Source organism: Dipodomys spectabilis, unplaced genomic scaffold (assembly GCF_019054845.1).
Source record: "Dipodomys spectabilis isolate Male_0828 unplaced genomic scaffold, ASM1905484v1 ptg000167l, whole genome shotgun sequence".
Taxonomy (NCBI): Eukaryota; Metazoa; Chordata; class Mammalia; order Rodentia; family Heteromyidae; genus Dipodomys; species Dipodomys spectabilis.
The window spans coordinates 61,606-85,513 of record NW_024870844.1 but is presented as its reverse complement, the minus strand read 5'-3'; the positions used below and the strand labels follow the sequence as shown (position 1 = coordinate 85,513).

Below are 23,908 nucleotides of genomic sequence, written 5' to 3'. Positions count from 1 at the left end.
AGGAAGGAAGGAAGGAAGGAAGGAAGGAAGGAAGGAAGGAAGGAAGGAAGGACTGCACTCCCTTCTACTCATATCATGAGGACAACCCACATGAGTTTGGTGCTAATAATCATGGATTGTTTTGTCCTTACTCAACCAGGGCCTGTCTTTAGACATAATCTGCTAATCTCAGTTAATCTGCTCCACGGCCCACACCGGGCACAGGCGGCACCGACCGAGATAAAGGAGCAGGCATTCCAGGAAATCAGCCTGGCGGAGGACTGAGGGTTGAAACTGGCCCCCTGGGGTCTGCATAGCTGAGGGCCTGGTAGAAAACATTTCCACTGCGTGAGTCAAGCTTCCTGCATTTTCCAAACTCGCACCTGGGCGGGAGGAAGCGACTGGAGCGAGACCAGCGCGGGGTACAGCGGGGAGACCGCCCCCCCCGCCCCGAGATGGGCGGGGCCACATGAAGCCCCGCCCCCGTCTCCGCGCCGCAGCGGCAGCGCCGCCCCCGGCCGCCAGAGGCCGCTGTGGCGCGGCTCGGGCCTGGCGCGCGGTCGCTCTAGCCCGCTCGGGGAACCCGCCGTCCTCACCTTGCCCTCCGGTCCGCGCACGGCGCCCCGCGGTTGCTCTCCCTGCCGGCCTCCCTGCCGGCCTCCCCGCCAGGCGCTGCCCCGCTTGCCGCCCACCATGGCCCTGCTGCACTCAGGACGCGTCCTCTCCGGAGTGGCCTTCCATCCAGGCCTTGCCGCCGCAGCCTCTGCCAGAGCCAGGTAAGCCGGAGGAATACCGAGATGGCGCCTGGACCCCAGGGCCGCCCGGCCCAGCCGAGCTGCGGGCGCCGCGGGACCCCGGGGGGCGCCGCGGGACCCCGGGGGCCCCCGCGTGCACGCGCTCACGCACGCCTGTTCGTCTCCCCCACCACCCCCGGGGGTGGAGGATGCGGCGTTCCCCTCGCGGGGAGCCTCGGGGCCCCGCATCCCTCCCCAGCCGGGCACCGTAGCCTCGGCGACCCCTGGGCCCCACTCAAGGCGGGCTCGGGGGTACCGAGAGGGCGCGGTGGGTGCAGGGCCGGGGCCGAGGCCGAGGCCGAGCACGCGGGCGGCCGGGTCGGGCCAGCCTCGCGCTGATTGGCTGCGGAGCCGGGCCAGCCGCTCCCTGATTGGCTGCGGGCCGGGGCGGGGGTCGCTTGCCCTTGACCGGCCGGCGTGGGGGGCGGCGGGGTGCACTGTCGTCACCCACCGAGGCCCCCGCGGAGTTCGGTGGGGCCCGCTGGGGTATCGGCACGCTCGAGTACGGTTCTGAGGTGCCAGCCTTGGTACCCCGCTTCCCAGTCTGTGTCCCGTGACCTTGGGAAAGGATTGGGTGGGAAAGTGGGAAAGGATTGGGTGTTTTCCTGCGCGCTTCTTTTTGTTTGTTTGTTTGAAACCCTTCGGATGTTCAGCCGATGAGAAGTCATTAGTCCTCCCGCTACATCTCACCCTGCTCTTGCGTTCCGTTAAAAAGAACATTTCATAATCCAAGCTCCCCGAGCCAAGCCCTGGACCACAATGCTGGCCATTCAGCAGCGAGCCGGACAAGCCTCGGCTCAAAAAGTGGCAAATGTAGCCGGCCAGCGGTGACTGGCTCACGCCCGTAATCCTAGCTACTCAAGAGTCTGAAATCTGAAGATCTTGGTTCGAAGCCAGCCCAAGCAGGAAAATCCATGAGACTCATACCTCTAATTAACCACGAGAAAACCAGAAGTGGAGCTAGAGCTTAAGTGGTAAAGTGCCAGCCTTGAGCAAAATAAGCTTAAGGACAGCGCCCAGACCTTGAACTCAAGCTCCAGAACTGGCACGGGCACACACACACATACAGTGGCAGGTGTATCATTTTGAACTGTGATATGTAGTACATAGGGAAAAGTTAGGGCATAAAAGTGAGTAATTTCTGTCAGAGCCAGGCACTCAAAAACTCAGGATTGGGAAAAAAGTCCTTAAAACCATTTGGGGGCACATCTTAACTCCCAGGAACATAGCCTTGCCTTTTATATGAGCTGTGGCCTTTCCATTGGAAGTACAAAGGAGATCCCTCCGTGCTAATAGAACAGTTTGTCCTCCCTGAAATCTCTTGGCAGTACAGTTTTGCCAGGGCTTCTCATTCCTCTTCCTGATTTGGCTAGCTATCATTTCTTGCTCTTTAAGCCTTCCTACCTAATCAAGCAGAATTAGGAAGGAGTTATTTATGTAGCAGATTTAGAGAAAGGAGTGATTTTTACTTGCAGTGGAAAGTCTGGTTCACCATTATAAGTATCCATAAACTCCTTCCTAGTTTTGTTGATTTGACTGTGAGCCTGAAGCCTCCATTTAAAAGCCTTTTTAGTCATGCCTTCAGCTTAAGAATCTATTAGTCACATGAGAGCTGAGAATCTGCTTTGTTCAATGTTACAGCTCAGCATTTGGTGCCTAGCATGTCTCTCAAATTGAATTATTTTACTTTATATATTTTTTATTTTACATATTTATTATTTTACTTTACATATTTTTTAAACAAGTATGACATTTTAATGTTGCATGTTTAGATCAAAATCTGAACACAAATGGGAACCTTAGTACTGCAAAGTATGTAACAAATTGTTAGAATATCTGATCAGTTAAAGAGGAGGAGCTGTTGCTCATGCTTAAACAATGAACCAGGATTGAATGAAAGCACCAGGTGATCTATCTGGCTGTGCTACTTACTTTTCAGGGGTGATATACCAACCTTCACTCCTTTTATGTGAAAGTGATCTTCATCTAGAGTCAAATGGAAAGGTGGGAGATGTGCAAAACACACTAAATCCATTGAAAGATTTTTTTTTGTTTTGTTTTTGTGTTCTGGAGGAGATTGAGACAGGATCTTGCTTTGTTCCCCAGGCTGGCCTTTAACTTTAAATCCTCCTAACTCAGCTCCCTAAATGCTAGGATTAAAAATGTGTGAGACAGGACACCAGTGGCTCATACCTGTATGTAATCCTAGCTGTTGGGAAGCTGAGATCCCAGGATCACTATGCAAAGCCAGCCCAGGCAGGAAATTCCACAGTTAACCACAGAAAAGCAGGAAATGGAGGCCTGGCTGAAGTGGTAGAGTACTAGTCTTGAGCACAAAAGCTCAGGGATAGTGCCCAGACCTAGAGATCAGGCGCCAGGACTAACACACACACAAAAGCATATGAGACCATATCTGGCTCTTTCAATGAATAAATGAACAAATGAATGGAAAGGAAGGAAGGAACAAAGAAAAGCTCATTCTCACTGGGCACTGGTGACTCACACCTCTAATACTAGTTACTCAGGAGATGGAGATCTAAGGATCATGGTTACAAGCTAGACTAGGCAGAACAGTCTCAGAATCTTATTTCCAATTAACCAGCAAAAAGCTGGAAGTGGAGGCGTGGCTCAGGTTGGTAGAGTGCTCTGCCTGGGAGGGGGCACAACTAAGAGCTGCAGGCTCTGAATTCAAGCCCCAATACTAGCACACAGAAAAGGAAAGGAAAAGGAAGCTCATTCTAATGCATAAAACCTTGGTAATTGATACTCTTGAGAGCTAAGAATTTATCCAAGGGAATTTAAAATTTCTGTACTCATATCACTTAAATAGATCTCTCTCTAAATGCAAGTGTATGAGTTAGCTGTTTGGGGTTTTTTGTTTTTTGGGTTTTTTTGCCAGTCCTGGGGCTTGAACTCAGGGCCTGGGCACGGTCCCTGAGCTTCTTTTGCCGGTGCCACTTCTGGCTTTTTCTGTGTATGTGGTACTGAGGAATCAAACCCAGCACTTCATGCATGCTAGGCAAGCACTTTACCACTAAGCCACATTCTCAGTCCTGTACTTTTTTTTAATTTTATTTTATTTTTATTTATTTATTGCCAGTCGTGGGGCCTGAACTCTGGGCCTGGGCGCTGTCCCTCAGCTCTTCAGCTCAAGGCTAGCTCTCTACCACTTGAGCCACAGTGCCAATTCCGGCTTTTTCTGCTTATGTGGTGCTGAGGAATCGAACACAGTTCCTCATGCATGCAAGGCAAGCGCTCTACCACTAAGCCACCTTCCCAGCCCCTGTACTTTTTTTTTAAACAAAAAGTGTTAAACAATTCATTGTTGACCTGTGGTATAAAAGCATAATGACATGAGATCAGACTCAGTCACAAGTCAATGAAGAAAGAAAAGTACTTTAAAAAAAAAATTATTGTGAAAATACCGTACAGAGGGGTTACAATTACATGGGCAAGGTAATGAGTACATTTCTTATCAAGCATTGTTGGCTCCTCCTTTGTTTCCCCTTCCCATCCCTTCCTATCTCTCCCCCCCCCCCAAAAAAAAAAAAGTACTCTTGTATGTTTTTTATAATGATCTTTCTTTTTGTTGATTGATGGTGCTAGGGAGTAAACCTAGGGCCTGGAGAATGCTAGGCAAACAGACATTCTACCACTGAGCTAAACACCGCCAGCCTATTTTTTTTCTCATCCTGGGACTTGAACTCAGGTCCTGGGCACTATCCCTGAGATTCTTTTGCTCAAGACTAGCATTCTACCACTTGAGCCACAACACTATTTTTGGATTTTTCTAAGTAGTTTATTGGAGATAAGAGTCTCACAGACTTTTCTGCGTGGGCTGGCTTCAAACCGCAATCCTCAGATCTCAGTCTCCTGAATAGCTAGGATTACTGATGTGAGCCACTGGTACCCAGCTCCCCCAGCCTATTTTTAGTTACTTAATGGTAATGAAGTAATGAAAGGAGTATCATGAGACTCTTATAAAAGCCATGTACAATAGTGGCACAATAACTAATAGTTAAAAGATCAGAACTGTGGGCTTGGCATGAAGTTCTCTTTCTAGAATAAGAAGAATGTGAGGGAAAGCATTCTTAAAATTGTAGCACATTAGGTAGACTTAAGCCTTCTTCCTCAAACCCCTCCTGAAAATGCAAAGCCTTGAAACTGGATGTTTATTGGAATACTTTGTACCCAACAATCTCCTTGGTTGGCTGGTCAATATTGCTCAATGTTTGATGGAGGCTTTGTGTTTCTGTCCAAAGAACATCAATAGGAATTATTTTGTAGGCCACAGGTTGTGGACATGGGTTTTACCCCTAGCACACACTTGTTTGCATCTACTGCAAAGTTGTGTTACAACATCAGCAGATAGTCGTTGCCATTTTAAGGGGTGGAGTAATCAGTGAAGGATGTGGAGAATTAATAACTTGACATGTAATTATTTTTTATACTACAAGAACGGTGCCTTCTATCCTGGTGGTTAGGGCAGCTGTGTCATTATTTAAGAGCCTGAGAAGTGGCCTATTTTCTTAAAAGAGAAAGTGGCTTTGCTGAAGGTTGAATGTCCTTGACATTCAAAGTCTTCCCCTCACACAGCACTTAATGACAGTGATGCAGATAGGCAGGTGCTTGCAGTTTCCTGGGGATGAATTGTGGGTGGCAACCAAAGCTCACTGCAGGCCCCATTCAGAAGTTGTATCTTTCTTCTTTGCAACCTAGAACAACAATTTAAAAGAGGAGAGGACTTTGAGTCCTAGCTCTAGAGCTAAGGATGGGGTGAGAGTATGGGAAAAGGTGAGTAGGGATGGTTGAAAGCCAGAATGACTTGCATTTGGTCATAATGTCTATGATCATGTACTGCCTATATTGTCTATTTTCTAGCCTCACCAGGCTGCATACTAATGGCAAGTGGCTGCAAATAAAAGCATAGTAGTGGTCATTTAGAGGCAGTGAAAAACATCAAGCGTTCACTGTGCATCCTTATACCAACTCTGGAGATAAGTACTGTTGTGCCTGTTTTATGCATGAGGAAAGGTAAGACAGTCCGGTCGCTTGGCCTGCCTCTGCTCACACAGCTGGTTGGTACCTGAGCTGCTGTTGGAGCCCATGCAGTCAGTAAGCTGTTAAAGAGACTGTTAAAGCAAGTGTCTACAGCCTTGCACCAATGGCTCACACCTGTAGCCCTAGCCATTTAGGAAGCTAAGATCTGAGGATCATGGTTCAAAGTCAGTCTGGGCAGGAAAGTCCATGAGACTCTATCTCCAGTTAACCAGCAAAGAGCCATAAATGGAATTGTGGCTCAAGTGGTAGAGCACTAATCTTAAGCAAAAAAGTTCAGTGACAGCGTCCAAGCCCTGAGTTCAAGACCCAGAACTAATCCCTTCCCCCTCCCCCTCAAAAAAAAAAGTGAATGGGAAATGTAAAAAAACAGAAGAATCTATTCTTACATCATAGAATTAACCACACATACCATTTAACAGCTGTTGAGGCCAAGTTAGTTTTGAGTTCATCACCAGTGCCAGATTTATCTGGCCAGTCCGGCTTCAAAATACAACCCTTAGATCTCAGCCTCCTGATGACAGGTTTGAGCCACCAGCACCCAAGCCAGAAAGGAGTTTATTGGGAAAATAGCTGGTACTTTCCAGGGACTCTGTAGAAGTTTCAAAGGTAGTTTCTAATGAAAGCTGGACATTTTGGTTTTTGTATTTTAGATCCAGTTTTGTGAAGACCAATTTTTTAAAACTTATTAGGTAACATTTGTTCACTTGATTAAGATAGGATTATGAATACCTGAGAAACAACCATTGACAATCTGTTTAACCCAAAGAATAACCTAAGGAAGCTCACACCTGTAATCCTAGCTACTCAGGAGGCTGAGATCTGAGGAGCACAGTTCAGCCCACGAGACCCTTATCTCCAGCTAACCACCAGAAACCCAGAAGTAGAGCTATAGCTCAAAGTGGTAGAACAGTAGCAGAAAAGCTTAGGGACAGTACCCAGGCCTTGAGTTCAAACCCCACCACAGACAAGAATAAAGAAAAAGAATAACTTAGCTCCTTAATATGTGAAAATCTTTTTTTGTTCTTGTTTATATAATCAAGACCATACTAGAGTCAATATAAAGCATAGGAAAAACAACAAGTTTGCAAAAAAGATAAGAAATGACCTTTCATGTTGTAGGTTCACCATTAATCACTAATCCAGGAAAGCTAGCCCATCAGTATTGGGCAAACTTTGTTAGAACATTAACACAGCCAGATGCCAGTGGCTCACGCCTATATCCTAACTACTCACGAGGCTGAAATCTGAGGGTCTCAGTTCAAAGCCAGCCTGGGAAGGAAAGTCTGTGAGACTCTTATCTCCAGTTAACTACCAGAAAACCAGAAGTGGCACTGTGGCTCCAGTGGTAGAGCGCTTGCCTTAAGATGAAGAGCTCAGGGACAACACCAGTCTCAGAGTTCATGCCCCATGACCAGACAAAACAAAAACATTAACACATAGCTTCTTTGCAGATGTAATCAGGACCACTGCTTTGCTCTCCCACATGCTTCAAAAGTGGTAGGGAGAGGAAAGGCCTCCCTGATATTAATAAAGTGGAGGCCAGAGACGGACCAGATCTTCAGCATTTGAAGTAACCCATGGAGCGGGCTTTAGCCACTGTCTTCTCCCCCGCCTCCAACAAAGCTGTCTGAAAGGTCTACAGTGACTGCCATACCACATCTATGTGCCATGGTCCAGAAATGTAAGACAGAATACCCACCCAAACAAGCTCTATACCTTCTTTAAGAAATCTACAAGTGAAGGGCTGGGAATGTGGCTTAGTGGTAGAGTGCTTGCCTACCATGCATGAAGCCCTGGGTTCAATTCCTCAGTACCACATAAACAGAAAATGACAGAAATGTCGCTGTGGTAGAGTTCAAGCCTGAGCAAAAGAAGCTCAGAGACAGTGCTCAGGCCCTGACAGTGCTCAAGCCCCAAGAATGGCAAAAAAAAAAAAAAAAAAAAGAAGAAATCTACAAGTGATCATTGGGTGAGATCTACACACTAGCTGTCAGATTAATAAACTGCAACCAATGACTGGATTCACTTTCCCATCAGTCCTCATGTTCTGTGGGATTGGTGTGTCAGGAAGTCTGTAGACTCAAAACTATTTCCCAGCAGTACACAGATGTCATTTACATTAACACACAGTGTGTTTCCATCATTGCTATTGTCAAATTCCTCATTTCTTTTTTCCTTTTTTTAAAATTTTATTTTATTGTTAAGATGCTGTATAGAGGGGTTACAGTTAAATGAGTAAGGCAATTAGTATATTACTTCAAATTCCTCATTTCTAATTAGTAAATACCTACCATTGCACCCCACATGGATATTCTTTGAGGACCTTCAGCCAGCTAGAAGCTCTATCTACTTGCCTATATCAGCCCCCTGAGCTCGGAAAGTGCTTGTGCCCACAGTGCGGGGGGGGGGGGGGGGGGGGGGCGGGTGCTATGTTCTGCCAACAGAGGCAGTTTCCGCTTCAGTTCTGCCTCAGGCTCCCAAAGATCCCTAGGTCCCCACGCAGACTCCATAGTAAAGGCCTCTCCCAATGTGAGCACAAAGACTGTGAAGATTGTCATATGCATGACACTGGTGCCTTCTTAGCTGTTTGTGCAAACAAATGAGACAAAGTCAAGAATCAATAGTAGCTCTTCGCAATTTCTAGTAGATAAAGGAATGGAAAGGTCAGAACGTTTGGGTGGCTGCTGCTGTGTGGGGTCTGGGCCAAGACAACCTACTTTTTACTTCGATCTGTTTTTTGTTTTTGCCAGTCCTGGGGCTTGAACTCAGAGCCTGGGCGCTGTTCCTGAGCTTCTTTTGCTCAAGGCTAGCACTCTACCACTTGAGCCACAGAGCCAGCATTTTCTGTGTATGTGGTACTGAAGTATCAAACCCAGGGCTTCATGCAGTGAGGCAAGCCCTCTACCACTAAGCCACATTCCCAGCCCCCTGAAAGACTTTTATCTTCAATTAACCAGCAATATGTTGGAAGTGGAGGCCTGGCTCAAGTCGTAGAGCACTGATCTTGAGTAAAAAAAAATCTAAGAGGCTCTGAGCTGCAGCTCTAGTACCATAACTAAATAAATAATAACTAAGCCTATACTGTGTCCTCCCCAGAATGATTGAGATCTCCCCCTCTGCATGCCACAGTACTGTACTGAAATTATTGCTCTCTAGTCTTCTGCAAGGTAATCTGAACCTTTTGTGCTCTTAGATTGTTGGTACCTATTGCTATATCCTGTGTACAACACAAACATTGGCTGAAATAGATCTTGCAGTTCGTGTGACTGAGGTAAAGTGTTTGTCATTTCAGTTCCTGGTGGGCCCAGGTGGAAATGGGACCCCCAGATCCCATCCTGGGAGTCACCGAAGCCTTCAAGAGAGACACCAACAGCAAAAAGATGAACCTGGGCGTCGGTGCATACCGGGACGATAATGGGAAGCCGTATGTGCTCCCCAGTGTCCGGAAGGTGAGCCTGCCGTCCTTCGCCTCTGAGTCAGGAGGGGGAAGCAGAAGGAAGCTTCTGAGAGGTTGAAGGGGAGATAGACCAGGTCCAGGAGCCTGGATTTGGCACTTCACTTCATGAATCACTATAGCTTTCTGGGCTATAGGTTTCTTGACTGTAAAAGTAAAAGGTTGAGACCCCAGGGTATTTTCAACAATTAGAAAATAAGCATATGTCTTGTCTAATTCTAAGGGTACACAGGAGGATTGAAATGTTAACATGGCTCCTGGGAGAGGACTAGCCCTCTGTGGATAAAGGCTGTTGTTGCTACTTCCCATTTCTCCATAACACACTGTTATCAGAAGTGTTTCTGTTGTGCCATTAAATATAACTAATCCCCTTAGAGCAAGTTGTAAAAATTATTTAGCAAAGGGGGGGTAACAGTGCTCCGTAGGAAATGTACTCATTGCCTTACTCATGTAACTGTAACCCCTCTGAACAGTATCTTTACAAAAAAATATATTAAAAAGGGCTGGGGGGCTGGGAAGGTGGCTCAGTGGTAGAGTGCTTGCCTTGCATGCATGAAGCCCTCGTTTCGATTCCTCAGCACCACATAAGCAGAAAAAGCCAGAAGTGGGGCTGAGGCTCAAGTGGTAGAGCACCCACTTTGAGCTAAGAACTGAGGGACAGTGTCCAGGCCCAGAGTTCAAGCCCCATGACCAACAAAAACAAACAAACAAATATATATATAAATTATTCAGTGCAGGAGTGTAGCTCAGTAGTAGAATGCTTATCTAGCATATAAAAGGCTCTGGATTTGAGCCCCAGCACTGGAGAATAAATACAAAGTTATTTGGTGAGTGGGGCACTGATGGCTCACACCTGTACTCCTAGCTACTCAGGAGGTTGAGTTCTGAGGATCATGGTTCAAAGCCAGCCTCGGCAGGAAAGTCAGTGAGACTCTTATCTCCAATAAACTACTCAGAAAATGCTGGAAGTGGCTCTGTGACTCAAGTGATAGAGCACTAGCCTTGAGCTGAAGAGCTGAGGGACAGCACCCAGGCCCAGAGTTCAAGCCCCAGGACCAGCAAAAAATAAAAAATAAAGGGGGAAGGGCATGGCTCGTGGTAGACCCCTGCTTAGTAAGTGTAAGGCCAACTTCAAAGACCAACTGTGCCAGCCCCCAAAGAAGTCAAAGTAATTCTAAAATTTAAAAAAATAAATAACAAAACATTAATGAGCAATCATAGTGGTTCCATGAAAGACAAACTAAATAATCACATTTTTTTTCCTGTGCAGGCAGAGGCTCAGATTGCTGCAAAAAATCTTGACAAGGAATACCTGCCTATTGGGGGACTGGCTGAATTCTGTAAGGCCTCTGCAGAGTTGGCCCTGGGAGAGAACAGTGAGGTGTTGAAAAGTGGTCGGGTAAGCCACACATGCTTGTGTCCTGCAGGTCTGGGCTTTAGATCAAACCAAAAAAGCTCACCAGTTAGAAGAAACAGTTTTATCTCCTCACAGAATAGGAACTCCTAGACAACCAAAAAGGCATGAGCTGTCCGGGTGCCGGTGGCTCACGCCTGTAATCCTAGCTACTCAGGAGGCTGAGATCTGAGGATTGGGGTTCAAAGCCAGACCAGCCCAACAGGAAAGTTTATGAGACTCTTATCTCCAATAAACCACTCAGAAAACCGGAAGTAGTGCTGTGGCTCAAGTGGTAGAACACCAGTCTTGAGCTGAAGAGCTGCGGGACAGTTCCCCTGCCCAGAGTTCAAGCCCCACGACTGACAAAAAAAAAGGCATGAGCTGGGGGTAGAGCTCAGTGGTTGAGCTCATGTCTAGCATATGTGAAACCCCATGTTCAGTCCGCAACATCATCAGTGTTCAGTGTTATCTTGATGTATATGTTCACTTGTTTTGCAAAGTTCTTTGTTCCAGAAGGTCATCATGGGGCTGGGAATGTGGCTTAGTGGTAGAGTGCTTGCCTAGCATGCATGAAACCCTGGGTTCGATTTCTCACTACCACATAAACAGAAAAGGCCAGAAGTAGTGCTGTGGCTCAAGCAGTAGAGTGCTAGCCTTGAGCAAAAGAAGCTCAGGGACAGTGCCCAGCCCAGAACCTGAGTTCAAGCCCCAGGACTCAGGAGCAAGGGGGGGGGCGGGGAGTCATCATGTTTTGAAATATTCTAAAGTAATATTTTAGTACTGTGGCCTTTTGTTTTGCATGTATAAATCAGTTTTTGTATATTGGGGAGGGATTTGTTGGCTACGTTTTTCATGTAGCATGATGGTACAAACAGGCTGTAGGGAATTAGTTTCTGAAGTCCAGAGCACACCCTGGGCAGCACAGACATAGCTAACCCAGTGTCTCTCCTGCAGTTTGTCACTGTGCAGACCATTTCTGGAACTGGAGCCTTAAGGATCGGAGCCAGTTTTCTGGTAAGTTTGGAGATTCCTTTGGGAGTAAACTGTAAGCTAAAGGTGCCAAGTCCTCTGTCTGACTGCTTACCAGATGTAGATTTTCTCTTTCCAAAGAATTAGCAAGTCCTGTTCTCTGATAAAAGAAAGGACTATGAAGAAACTGCATGCTAGTGGCTCACACCTGGAATCCTAGCTACTCAAGAGGCTGAGCTCTGAGGATCACAGTTCAAAGCCAGCCCGGGTAGACCAAATGAGACTCTTATCTCCAATTAACTAGCAAAAAGCTGGAACTGGAAGCATGGTTTTAATGATAGTGTGCCAGCTGTGAGAGGGGAAAAAAAACAAAGCTGAGCAACCCCTGAATTCAAGAAAGCAAGTACTTTGGAGAAGTTGCAATGAATATAATAATACTAATGCTAATAGGTTCAAATGGTTGAGCATTTACTGTTACTAGGGAGTTTGTGTCTTAATTGGTTGAATTTACTTCATTTTACAATATAGGTGAGGCCCAGACAGGTCCTTGCTACCTAGCCAAGCTGATTGTCAGAGCCTGAATTCTGATTCTCGTAGCTAGGTTTCAGTGGGGAAAATGTTATCTCAGTAAAGTGTACCACCAGTTTTTGCCTGTCTTTCATGATTGTTTCATTCCCTTTCCTCTCGTGTTTTAGCAAAGATTTTTTAAGTTCAGCCGAGACGTCTACCTGCCCAAACCAACCTGGGGGAATCACACACCCATCTTCAGGGATGCTGGCATGCAGCTCCAGAGCTATCGATACTATGACCCCAAGACTTGCGGGTTTGACTTCACAGGCGCCATAGAAGACATTTCAGTAAGTACGGCTTCCAGAATGGGAAGGGAGAAACAACAGAATAAACTTCCATGTGGACATTCCATGTCTCCTGTGTCTGCCTTACAGTACTGGGGGTGGGCTAATGCTCTGGCCTCAAGTTCTACTGGTCACTTCTCAGAAGTGCCCTGTAGTTTCAGATGACTCCCTCCACAACATAGGGCTGAGAATGTGGCTTAGTGGTAGAGTGCTTGTCTAGCATACATGAAGCTCAGTACCACATAAACAGAAAAAGCCAGAAGTGGCACTGTGGCTCAAGTGGTAGAGTGCTAGCCTTGAGTAAAAGAAGCTCAGGGACAGTGCCCAGGCCCTGGTGGCTCATACCTATAATCTTAGCTACTCAGCAGGCCAAGATCTGAGGATCACGGTTCAAAGCCAGGCTGGACAAGAAAGTTCTTGAGACTCTTATCTCCAACTAACTTCATAAAAAGCCAGAAATGGTCTGGGAAGGTGGCTCAGTGGTAGAGCACTTGCCTTGCATGCTTGAGGCCCTGGGTTCAATTCCTCAGCACCACATAAGCAGAAGAAAAAAAAGCCATAAGTGGTGCTGTGGCTCAAGTGGTAGAGTGCTAGCCTTGAGCTGAAGAGCTGAGGGACAGCACCCAGGCCCAGAGTTCAGGCCCCACGACCGGAGCCAAAAAATAAAAAGCCAGAAGTGGTTCTGTGGCTCAAGAGGTAGAGCACTAGCCTTGAACAAAAGAAGCTCAGGGATAGTACCCACGTCCTGAGTTCAAGCCCTGTCCTGAGTTCAAGCCCCAGGACCAGCAAAGAAAATAAACACACAATGCAATGCCAAGTCTTTTCTTGATTGTTTTTCTCTTTAGAAAATACCAGAGCAAAGTGTTCTCCTCCTGCATGCCTGTGCCCACAACCCCACGGGTGTAGACCCTCGTCCAGAGCAGTGGAAGGAAATCGCATCAGTGGTGAAGGTATGGAGGGTGGGCAGATGGGTGACTGGTGGTTATTAACTAGCCTGGGACGCTTAGCTTGACTGAAAATGAATGAATTTCAGGCCTGCACCATGAACGAACTGCCAGGAAAGGGCTCTTAGTGATACATGATGCATGAGCAGTTTGAAATAATGTTTTTGCTCAGCCTGAATATACCAAGTTCTGGTACAACTTGTCATTGGCTGGCCTGCACTCCGGCCGCACTGTCTGCTTTGGGCGCCTCCATGTGCACAGAGTTACGTGTTCTTCCTCTCACATGGGTTTTCACATCATTCCTGTTCTTGCCACTTTCAAGACACTGGTCAGAATTCTTAGGGAGGAAAACATCACTCCTGCTGTGTCACTATCTTCCCTACCTTCTGTCAATTCTTAGCTGCAAGCAGAACGAGTTAAGAGACATAACACAGAGACCGCTGTCAGGAGAAAGTGGTTCTGTGCTGACTGACCCCAGCAAACTACTGTGGACCTCAGAAGCCTCCTGCTTGACTAAGGGGCACTGCACACACACTGAGATTAAGACACCTTGGTGTTTGTTGCAAACCATATCCATTAAAGTCAAAACCTAAAAACTGTTGCGGTGTTAACACTAGGAAAATTCAGATATCACTCCAGCTTCCCTCTAGGGAGAAGCTGTGTAACTGTGGCATTGGTCCCAGTGAGCCCAAGCGTCGCAGACAGCCTGACTAAAGCTCTGGTCTTCTCATTCCTTCCCAGAAAAAGAATCTCTTTGCATTCTTTGACATGGCCTACCAAGGTTTTGCCAGCGGTGATGGTAACAAAGATGCCTGGGCTGTGCGCCACTTCATCGAACAGGGCATTAACATTTGTCTCTGCCAATCGTATGCCAAGAACATGGGCTTATATGGTAAGCAAGGACCCAGTATGATACATGCTCTGATGCTTAGACAGAATGAGAGGCAGAGTGAGTCCTTACCCAAAGAGGTAAGAGTGGATTTGACTGATTTTCTTAGCCATATCTTCTCCAAATATCCATGAATTCCTTTAGCAAAGAAAGCTGATGATCCCCAAACAAAAACTGATCCAGGTGCCAAGAAAATAGATCCAATAAAATGCTGGGCACAGGAGGCTGAGATCTGAGGATCATGGTTCAAATGATGCCAGCTCGGGCAAGAAAATTCGTGAGACTCTTAGCTCCAATTAACTACCAGAAAACCAGTAGTAGAGTACGAGCCTTGAGCGAAAGAACTCAGGGACAGTGCCCAGGCCCTGAATTCAAGCCTCATGACTGACCAAAAAGAAGCAAAAAAACCTTAAAACTGATGCTGATGGCTCCCCCCTGTAATCCTAACTACTCAGGAGGCTGAAATCTGGAGAATCATGGTTCTAAGAGAGCCAGCTAGAAAAGTCTGAGAGACTCCATCTCAAAATCAGAAGCGAGGGGGGGGGTGGGGGACGACACAAGTCTGGGTATGTGGTTCAAATGGTAGAGTACCAGCTAAGCAAGTGCAAGTTCAACCCCCAGTGTGTGTGGGAGGGAAGGAGACTGGAATACTCTCTTGATGTGATCATTTTCTGTATTCAGGCGAGCGTGTGGGAGCCTTCACTGTAATCTGCAAAGATGCCGAGGAAGCCAAAAGAGTGGAGTCCCAGTTGAAGATCCTGATCCGTCCCATGTATTCCAACCCTCCACTCAATGGGGCCCGGATCGCCTCCACCATCCTGACATCCCCAGATTTGCGGAAGCAGTGGTAAAGACTTCCCAGCCACCCTTAGTTCCAGTCCCAGCCCCTTCAAAGCCAGTTAGTGACTGACCTGCAGTGACATGTAGAACCTTCTAGGTCCTGTGTGGAAAGGGTACGAGGAGGGAGAGCATATTTTGTTGGATCAAATAAGTTATTTACCTGAAAGAGACCCATAAAATTGAGAATTGGCTGGTGTTTATGCTATCCTTCATACATATCATCCGTACTTAGCAAAAGCTACTTTCCCCTGGAATCTGGTTCAAATTGTAGTACTTGCATAGAAAAACTTCCTTACAAAGATCATATTTTGGTTTTAGTATTGTAATGCTAGAGGTCAAACCTAGGGCCTCAGACATGATAGGTTTGCCCAAGTGTGCTACCTCTGAGCTATTCCTAGCCACCATGTTTTTATTTTTGTCACAGTAATAGCTAACATTGAATCAATACTTCCGGCATATTTTTGTCTTTTATTACTATACTCTGCATCTTAAATACTTGTTTTTATTACTGACCTTCAATCTATTTAACTACATCCTGCATAAAAAATGACATTGGTTTGTTTTTTTGTGCTCCTATTAGGGCTTGAACTTGGCCTGGGCACTGTCCCTGAGCTTTATTTGCTCAAGGCTGGTGCTCTACCACTTGAGCCACACCTCCACTTCTGGCTTTTGACTGGTTAATTGGAAATAAAAGTCTCACAGACTTTTCTGCCTGGGCTGGCTTTGAAGCCATGACCCTTAGATCTCAGTCTCTTGAGTAGCTAGGGTTAGAAGCATGAGCCACCAGCGCCTGTCATTTGTTGTACAGTCACTGTACATTTGTTGTGCAAGGTGGGTTTCATTGTGACATTCCATAACCCATCAACCTCACCCTCTATCGCTCTCCCTTATTCCTCTCCTGTTGTTTATTGTTTTGTTTTTGTTTTTTTTGTTTTGGGTCCGGTCATGGGGCCTGAACTCTGGGCCTGGGCGCTGTCCCTCAGCTCTTCAGCTCAAGGCTAGCACTCTACAACTTGAGCCACAGCGCCACTTCCGGCTTTTTTCTTTTTGCTTATGTGGTGCTGGGGAATCGAACCCAGGGCCTCAGGCAGGCAAGGCAAGTGCTCTACCACTGAGCCACCTTCCCGGCCCTGTTTATTGTTTTGTACTGGTGGGATTTTACTATACCTTACTTACTTGTTGAGCTAGGTCCTCACTTTTTCCTAGGCTGCTCTCAAGCTACAATCCTCTGGATCTTTGCTTCCTACATAACTGATTATAGGCATGAGCCACCACACACAGACTTTATAAGCTTTTAGAGAAGAAAGATGGTATACACCTGTAGTCCCAGTACTCAGTAGGGTAAGGCAAAAGGATTATGAATTTGAGGCCAGCCTCTACATAGTAAGACCCTGTCTCAGGAGCTGAGAATGTGGCTAGGTAGTAGAGAACTTGCCTAGCATGCATGAAGCCCTGGGTTCAATTCCTCAGTACCACATAAACAGAAAAAGCTGGAAGTGGTGCCATGGTTCACGTAGTAGAGTGCTAGTCTTGAGCACAAAGAGGCTCAGGGAAAGAGCCCAGGCCCTGAGTTCAAGCCCCAGGATCGGCAAGTAGGGGAAAGGTGTGGGGAGATCCTCTCTCAGAATTAGTCAAAGGAAAAGACTACATGTCAGTCCTCAGCACTCAGCATCCGGCTTGGCCTGCTGTAAGTTCAGAGTGCGTTGCCTTCATTATGAAGGAAGAATGTTTTTACATCTGTATTGAGAATAAGGCCATATTTGATTGTTCAGCACACAGCTTTTCCCTTGGTCTTCTTAAGTTTTGAAATAATACCTTCACTTTTCTTTTTTTCTTTTTTTGGTCCGGTTGCGGGGCCTGAGCCTGGGCACTGTCCCTCAGCTCTTCAGCTCAAGGCTAGCGCTCTACCACTTGAGCCACAGTGCCACCTCCGGCTTTTTTCTTTTTTGCTTATTTGGTGCTGAGGAATTGAACCCAGGGCCTCATGCATGCAAGGCAAGTGCTCTACCACTGAGCCACCTTCCCAGCCCTGCCTTCACTTTTCTTAACATGCATATATATTAACTATTATAATTGTCCGGTCAAAGTAGTCTTGTAATGCAATGCTATAAAATTGATTTCTTCAGCTGGGCACAGGGCCTCATGCCTATAATATTAGATAATCAGGAGGCAGAGTTGGGAGGCCATATGAGGCCAGCCTGTGCAAAAAGTTCACGAGACCCCCATCTCTACCAGTAAAAATCCAGACAGGTGACATGTGCCTTTCCTCCCAGCTAGCTGCATGAGAAACATAAATAGAAGGATCCAAATCCACGCCAACCAGGACATTAGGCCACACCTTATTCAAAAAATCAACTGAAGGGCTGGGAAGTGGCTTAGTGGTAGAGCGCTTGCCTTGCGTGCATGAGGCCCTGGGTTCGATTCCTCAGCACCACATAAGCAAAAAGAAAAAAGCCAGAAGTGGAACTGTGGCTCAAGTGGTAGAGCGCTAGCCTTGAGCTGAAGAGCTAAGGGACAGTACTCAGGCCCAGAGTTCAGGCCTTTCGACTGGACCCAAAAAAAAAAAAAATCAACTGAAGGGCTGGATAGTTGACTTTGGTAGAGTGCTTGCCTCGCATGCATGAGGCACTGGGTTTGATTCCTCAGCACCACATAAGCAGAAAAAACTGGAAATGGCCCTATGGCTCAAGTGGTATAGCACTAGCCTTAAGCTGAAAAACTGAGGGACAGTGTCCGGGCCCAGAGTTCAGGCCCCATGACCAAAAACAAACAAAAAAAATCAACTGAAGCAAAATGGGCTGGAGGCAAGACTCAAGTGGTAGAGCACCTGCCAAGCAAGCACAAGGCTCCAAGTACAACTCCCAAAACTGAAAAAAACACATATGTATTATTCCCTATCCATTGACAAGGTGGGACTTACTTAAGGATTGAGAATTGAAGCACAGAAACACTGGCTTACTGCTGGTTCTCGGCTAGAATGAGCCACCTCTCTGGGTTTCCTTGCAGGTTGCAGGAAGTGAAAGGCATGGCCGACCGCATCATTAGCATGCGCACCCAACTGGTGTCCAACCTCAAGAAGGAGGGCTCACACCACAACTGGCAACACATCACTGACCAGATTGGCATGTTCTGTTTCACTGGCCTAAAGCCTGAGCAGGTGAGTTGATCATCCCACAGATGACCAGTCCTTAGGAGGCAGAAGAATTCCTCCTATGCTACCTGCTTCTTTGGGATTTTCCCTGAAAACATTTCTTTTGGAGCCTTTCATGTTGTTTGTCTGGGTTTTTTTTAATTGGCCATGGGCTTGAACACAGTGCTTGGGCACTGCCCCTGAGCTCTTCAGCTCAAGGCTAGTACTCTACCACTTGAGCCATAGCGCCACTTCTGGTTTTCTGGTGGTTTAGTGGAGGTAAGAGTCTCACGGACTTTCCTGCCCGGGCTGGCTTTGAACCATGATCCTCAGATCTCACTCCTGAGTAACTAGGATTACAGGCGTGAGCCACCGGTGCCCAGCTCGGAGATATTTTTTTCCTCACCTATTCATGCCTCAGAACCCATCATCCTACTTGAGAATAGGTTTCAAATCTTTTATTATAAGCTCCCACACTGAATTATGGGATTAAGGCTCTAGTAAGAAGATGGAGCCTTCTGTTCTTTTTCTATCTGAACAACTTGCCCTGCTAGGGCTGACAAATTTCCACCCAGAAGTCCCCAAGCTCTTTCTCTCTGCAGGTGGAGCGGCTGACCAAGGAGTTCTCCATCTACATGACGAAGGACGGCCGCATCTCTGTGGCTGGAGTCACCTCCAACAATGTGGGCTACCTTGCCCATGCTATTCACCAGGTCACCAAGTAAACCCATGGGGTGCAGAGACAACCTTCCTGAACAGAGACAACCTTCCTGTCGTCTTCAGCCTCTGCTGTTGCGAGACTCCCATGAGGATGAGGGGTGGGGGGTAGCGAATAGGTCATTTCTTCCAACCAGTGCGGAACACTCAGTGACTGAGTTTGCTCAGCCAAGAACAGGTCATGAGATAGGGCAGGGGCATCCATGTTTGGTGTCTGGGATTTTGTGGCTCTCAACCAAACTCTTCCTTCCCCGCCCCCTCCCCCCCATCCTTTTGCCTCTAGCTTTTCTGAAAGAGTTTACATGTACATGAAAGTCAAAGCACCAAAAAGAATAACCAAAACAAACAAAAACGGTCAGTCTTGAAACTGCAATATTTCACAAGCTTTAACTGAGGCATTGTATGGTGTTAGGATCCAGCCAAGACTTAGCTCATATTAGAAGCTGAGAGAGAAGACCTATTTCTGTCATTAGCAGTTTTGTCCTCATGTTTGTCCTTATCAACACCCCAGTTCAGGAATTGTGCTTTCCAAAAACCAATGAGTCTGTGGCTACTGCAGCAGGGAAAATAATAGATGCCATTTCCTGTCTTGTTTTTTTTTTTAAAAAAGCTTTCTTCTTGTCATTGCTAGTTTTTATTATTATTATTTAAGGATGAAAAAATCAGAAGAAAACCAGCCTAGATTTTCATCCCACTCTGCTATTTGATTGATCGACTATCATTCTCATTCTACCAGAATTTAAGAATGAAGAACATGATTGTCTCTCCACATCAAACACTCTTCCTTTCTCAGCAGAGAATAGTGGGAGAGTAGGTACTATACTTTACTTTGGCATCCTCCCCAGCGGTTTGTAGTATCTCCTGTTGGGATAGGACCTCTGCCCAGCTCAACCTCTTCCTTCAGCTGGCCTGCGAATGCTCATCCCACACCTTGAGTGATAGGAGGCAGCGCAGAGGAGGATCAGAAAGAAGACAACCTTAGTTGTGATTGCTGCCCACAGGCTCAGACTCCGCCTTTTGGAAAAATAACCACCATCTGCTCTAATCTAGACCTATTGCAGCCTGGTTTCTCTGTTACAATAAAATTATGGTAGACTCAACTGCTGTCCACTTTTTTCTTAAATGGGGGGAGCGGAGGAGTAAGACTGAATAAGTATTCCCAAAGTCTAGAATCATGTCCAGCTAACCATAAGCCAAAAGAAGTGTTAGCTGCTCCAAGTGCTGACTGCAAATCATCCAGCCATTCAGCTCGTCCAAAGATGTCAAGGTTGGAAGTGGCGCTGTGGCTCAAGTGGTAGAGCGCTTGCCTTGAGCTGAAGAGCTGAGGGACAGTGCTCAGGCCCAGAGTTCAGGCCCCACAACCGACAAAAAAAAAAAACATGTCAAGGTTGAAGGTATAATCCCTAGGTCCCCAGAAGACAAATGGAGGCCTGTGAAAGGATCCTGTGGATATGGACAATGGGTGGGAGGGTGAAGGGACGGGGCAGCTTTCAGCATCTAGAGCCAAGTTGATAGGGTGAATAAAAAGTGACATGAGGGGCTAGGAATGTGGCTTAGTGGTAGAGTGCTTGCCTAGAATGCATGAAGACCTGGGTTCAATTCCTCAGCACCACATAAACAGAAAAAGCCAGAAGTGGCACTGTGGCTCACATAGTAGCGTGCTAGCCTTGAGCAAAAGAAGCCCAGGGACAGAACCCAGGCCCTGAGTTCAAGCCTCAGGAGTGGCCAGAAAAAGAAAAATTGAATTCAGGGCCTCCCACTTGCTAGGCAGGCATTCTATCACTTGAGCCATTCCCCCTGTAAGGTCCTGGAAATCCTAGATCTAATGGAAGGTCTGAAGTTGGCAGCTCACCAGACACCAATGGCTCACCCCTGTAATCCTAGCTACTCCGGAGGCTGAGGTCTGAGGATTGAAATTCAAAGCCAAACCTGCCAGTGAAGTCCTTGAGACTTGTCCTAGTTACAGAAAAAGCTGGTAGTAGAGCTGTAACTCAGGTGGTAGAATGCTAACCTTGAGCAAAAGGAGTTCAGAGACTGCCTAGGCTCATAGTTCAAGCCTCAGGACAGGCAAAAAAAAAAAAAGCTATTTCAAGTGGCTCATAACCAAAATGCAAGCAAGATCATCAGTCTATGAGCTCGAGTTTGATGCCAGGCCCTCTGCAGACATCTAGCAATGGCACCGGTGTGTCATTAGTCCTACATGGTTGTTATATCCCTATGTTAGTGATGGCCATTCAAATGAGACAGTCCAGACAGATAAGCAGTGAGGCTGGGAGGGGTCAGGCGCAGAAGCCATCCACAGAAGGGGAAGGGAGACGCAATGTGTCCTTTATAACATATTCTCACTCCTGAGGGTGTCAGTGTACGGCAGGCAGAGTCCCTGGCTCCTTGCTCTTCTGGATTCCTGTCACTGATGGACATTCCAAGATAGTGAAAGGATAGATACATGGACTGACTCCCTGGATGTCTTAGAATAGGAAAAGGTAAAACTTATTAGTCATTTGCTCTGGAAAGAAACTAACTAGCTTAGGACAAACTGCTTTGAATTCTCAAATGGAACAAAAGTAATTGAAAATTGGCTGCTAAGCCCTCAACTAGCTGAAGAAGAAACTCTGACTTTGTTGTTTGTTTGTTTGTTTTTGCCAGTCATGGGGTCTGAACTCTGGGCCTGGGCGCTGTCCCTCAGCTCTTCAGCTCAAGGCTAGCGCTCTACCACTTGAGCCACAGCGCCACTTCTGGCTTTTTCTGCTTATGTGGTGCTGAGGAATCAAACCCACCCAGGGCCTCATGCATGCAAGGCAAACACTACCTCTGAGCCACCTTCCCAGCCCCAGTTTGAACTTGAGGCACTGAACCTTCCCAGCTTGCTTGCTTGACTGGTACTTTACTACTTGAGCCACACCTCCATCTTGGCTTTTTGCCAATCGTCAGGGAGAGAGTCTTTTTGTTGTTGTTCGTTGTGGGGCCTGAACTCTGGGCCTGGGTGCTGTCCCTCAGCTCTTCAGCTCAAGGCTAGCACTCTACACTTGAACCACAGCACCTCTTCCAGTTTCTTCTGCTTATGTGGTACTGAGGAATTGAACCCAGGGCCTCATGCATGCAAGGCAAGCATTCTACCACTGAGCCACCTTCCCAGCCCTTGACTTTGTTGTTTTTAAACAAGGTTCACCTGGGCCTAAGTCCCATTTTTCTTGTGGGTGTGAGCTCTTCCTGTGTTTTATTCAGAAGTTCAGACTGTTTGCCCACATCTTCTACTTTCTTATAGGTCTAAGATGTTAATGTTCTCCAAGCTGGTGAAGAGTTGTATGCTCAAAAAGAATCATGCTGGCATCAGTGGCTCACACCTATAATCCTAGCTATAGTACTCAGGAGGCTGAGATCTGAGGATCACAGTTCAAAGCCAGCCCAGGCAGAAAAGTCCTCATGAGACTTATCTCCAAACAAACAACAAAAAAAAAAAAAAACAAGCAGCCAAGCACCAGTGGCTCACACCTGTAATCCTAACTAATCAGCAGACTGAAATCTGAGGACCATGGTTCAAAGCCAGCTTGGGCAAGAAAGCTGCAAAACTCTTATCTCCAATAAACCACCAGAAAACTGGAAGTGGCACTGTGGTTCAAGTGGTAGAGCGCTAGCCTTGAGCTGAGGAGCTGAGGGACAGCACCCAGGCCCAAAGTTTAAGCCCCACAACCAAAAAAAAAAAAAAAAAGCCAGAAGTAGAGCTGTGGCTCAAGTGATAGAGTGCTAACCTTGAACCAAGCCCAGGGACAGCACCCTGACCCCAAATTCAAGCCCAGGATAGGTGTACACACACACACACACACACAATTGGTTGTTTAGCTTCACTCTAGGCATTCTGGGATGAGGTTTGGGAATATGTTTGTGTATATAGATGTCTATAGAAGAGATGGACCCCAGGGCCTTCCACATGCTAGGCAGATACTCTACCAGTGTTACACCCAACCCACTATTTCCATTTCTTTTTGGTTTGTTTTTTTTTTTTTAATCAGTCATGGGGCCTGAACCTCAGCTGTCCCTCAGCTCTTCAGCTCAAAGCTAGCGCCCCGGGCTGGGAAGGTGGCTCAGTGGTAGAGCATTTGCCTTGCATGCTCGAGGCCCTGGGTTCGATTCCTCAGCACCACATAAGCAAAAAGAAAAAAGCTGGAAGTGGCGCTGTGGCTCCAGTGGTAGAGCGCTAGGCTTGAGCTGAAGAGCTGAGGGACAGCGCCCAGGCCCAGAGTTCAGGCCCCACGACCGGACCCAAAAAAAAAAGCTAGTGCCCTACCACTTGAGCCACAGTGCCACTTCCGGCTTTTTCTACTTATGAGGTGCTAAGGAATTGAACCCAGGGCCTCATACATGTGAGGCAAGCACTCTACCACTGAGCTGCCTTCCCAGCCCCTATTTCCATTTGTGTAGATAAGTAAACTAAGACTTTCCCACAATCACTACTTGCACACAAATCTAGGGCTATTAACACACTGCTTGAAGGTTGTACTCTGCATCTGTGGTACCTTTTCCAATAAAGCTTCAACCTTTTAGCCTAGTATTCAAGACTACTTACAAACTAGCAGCTGTTGGTTCCTTTAGACTCAAGTAGCTTTCCTCCATGTCTTTTCCAGACAATGCAAAGATTTTAAGATCAACACAAAGATTGTACCAAAGGCCTGGTGGGGGCTGGGAATATGGCTTAGTGGTAGAGTTCTTGCCTAGCATGCATGAAGCCCTGGGTTCGATTCCTCAGTACCACATAAATAGAAACAGCCAGAAGTCATGCTGTGGCTCAAGTGGTAGAGTGGTAGCCTTGAGCAAAAAGAAGCTCAGGGACAGTGCCCAGGTCCTGAGTTCAAGGCCCAGGACTGGCAAAAAAAAAAAAAAGTC

The 23,908-nt window shown here is 46.8% G+C and overlaps 1 protein-coding gene across 1 annotated transcript; it reads left to right on the top strand.

The window, feature by feature from the left end:
• The first annotated feature begins 565 nt into the window (after positions 1 to 565).
• Positions 566 to 20,127, top strand: Got2 (glutamic-oxaloacetic transaminase 2). The gene is made up of 10 exons (XM_042693464.1): positions 566 to 755; positions 9,127 to 9,283; positions 10,559 to 10,687; positions 11,639 to 11,698; positions 12,349 to 12,510; positions 13,353 to 13,457; positions 14,193 to 14,343; positions 15,022 to 15,187; positions 18,187 to 18,337; positions 18,913 to 20,127. The coding sequence occupies exons 1-10, from the start codon at positions 673 to 675 to the stop codon at positions 19,033 to 19,035; spliced, it is 1,287 nt and encodes a 428-aa protein (XP_042549398.1). The 5' UTR covers positions 566 to 672; the 3' UTR covers positions 19,036 to 20,127.
• Positions 20,128 to 23,908: the final 3,781 nt, after the last annotated feature.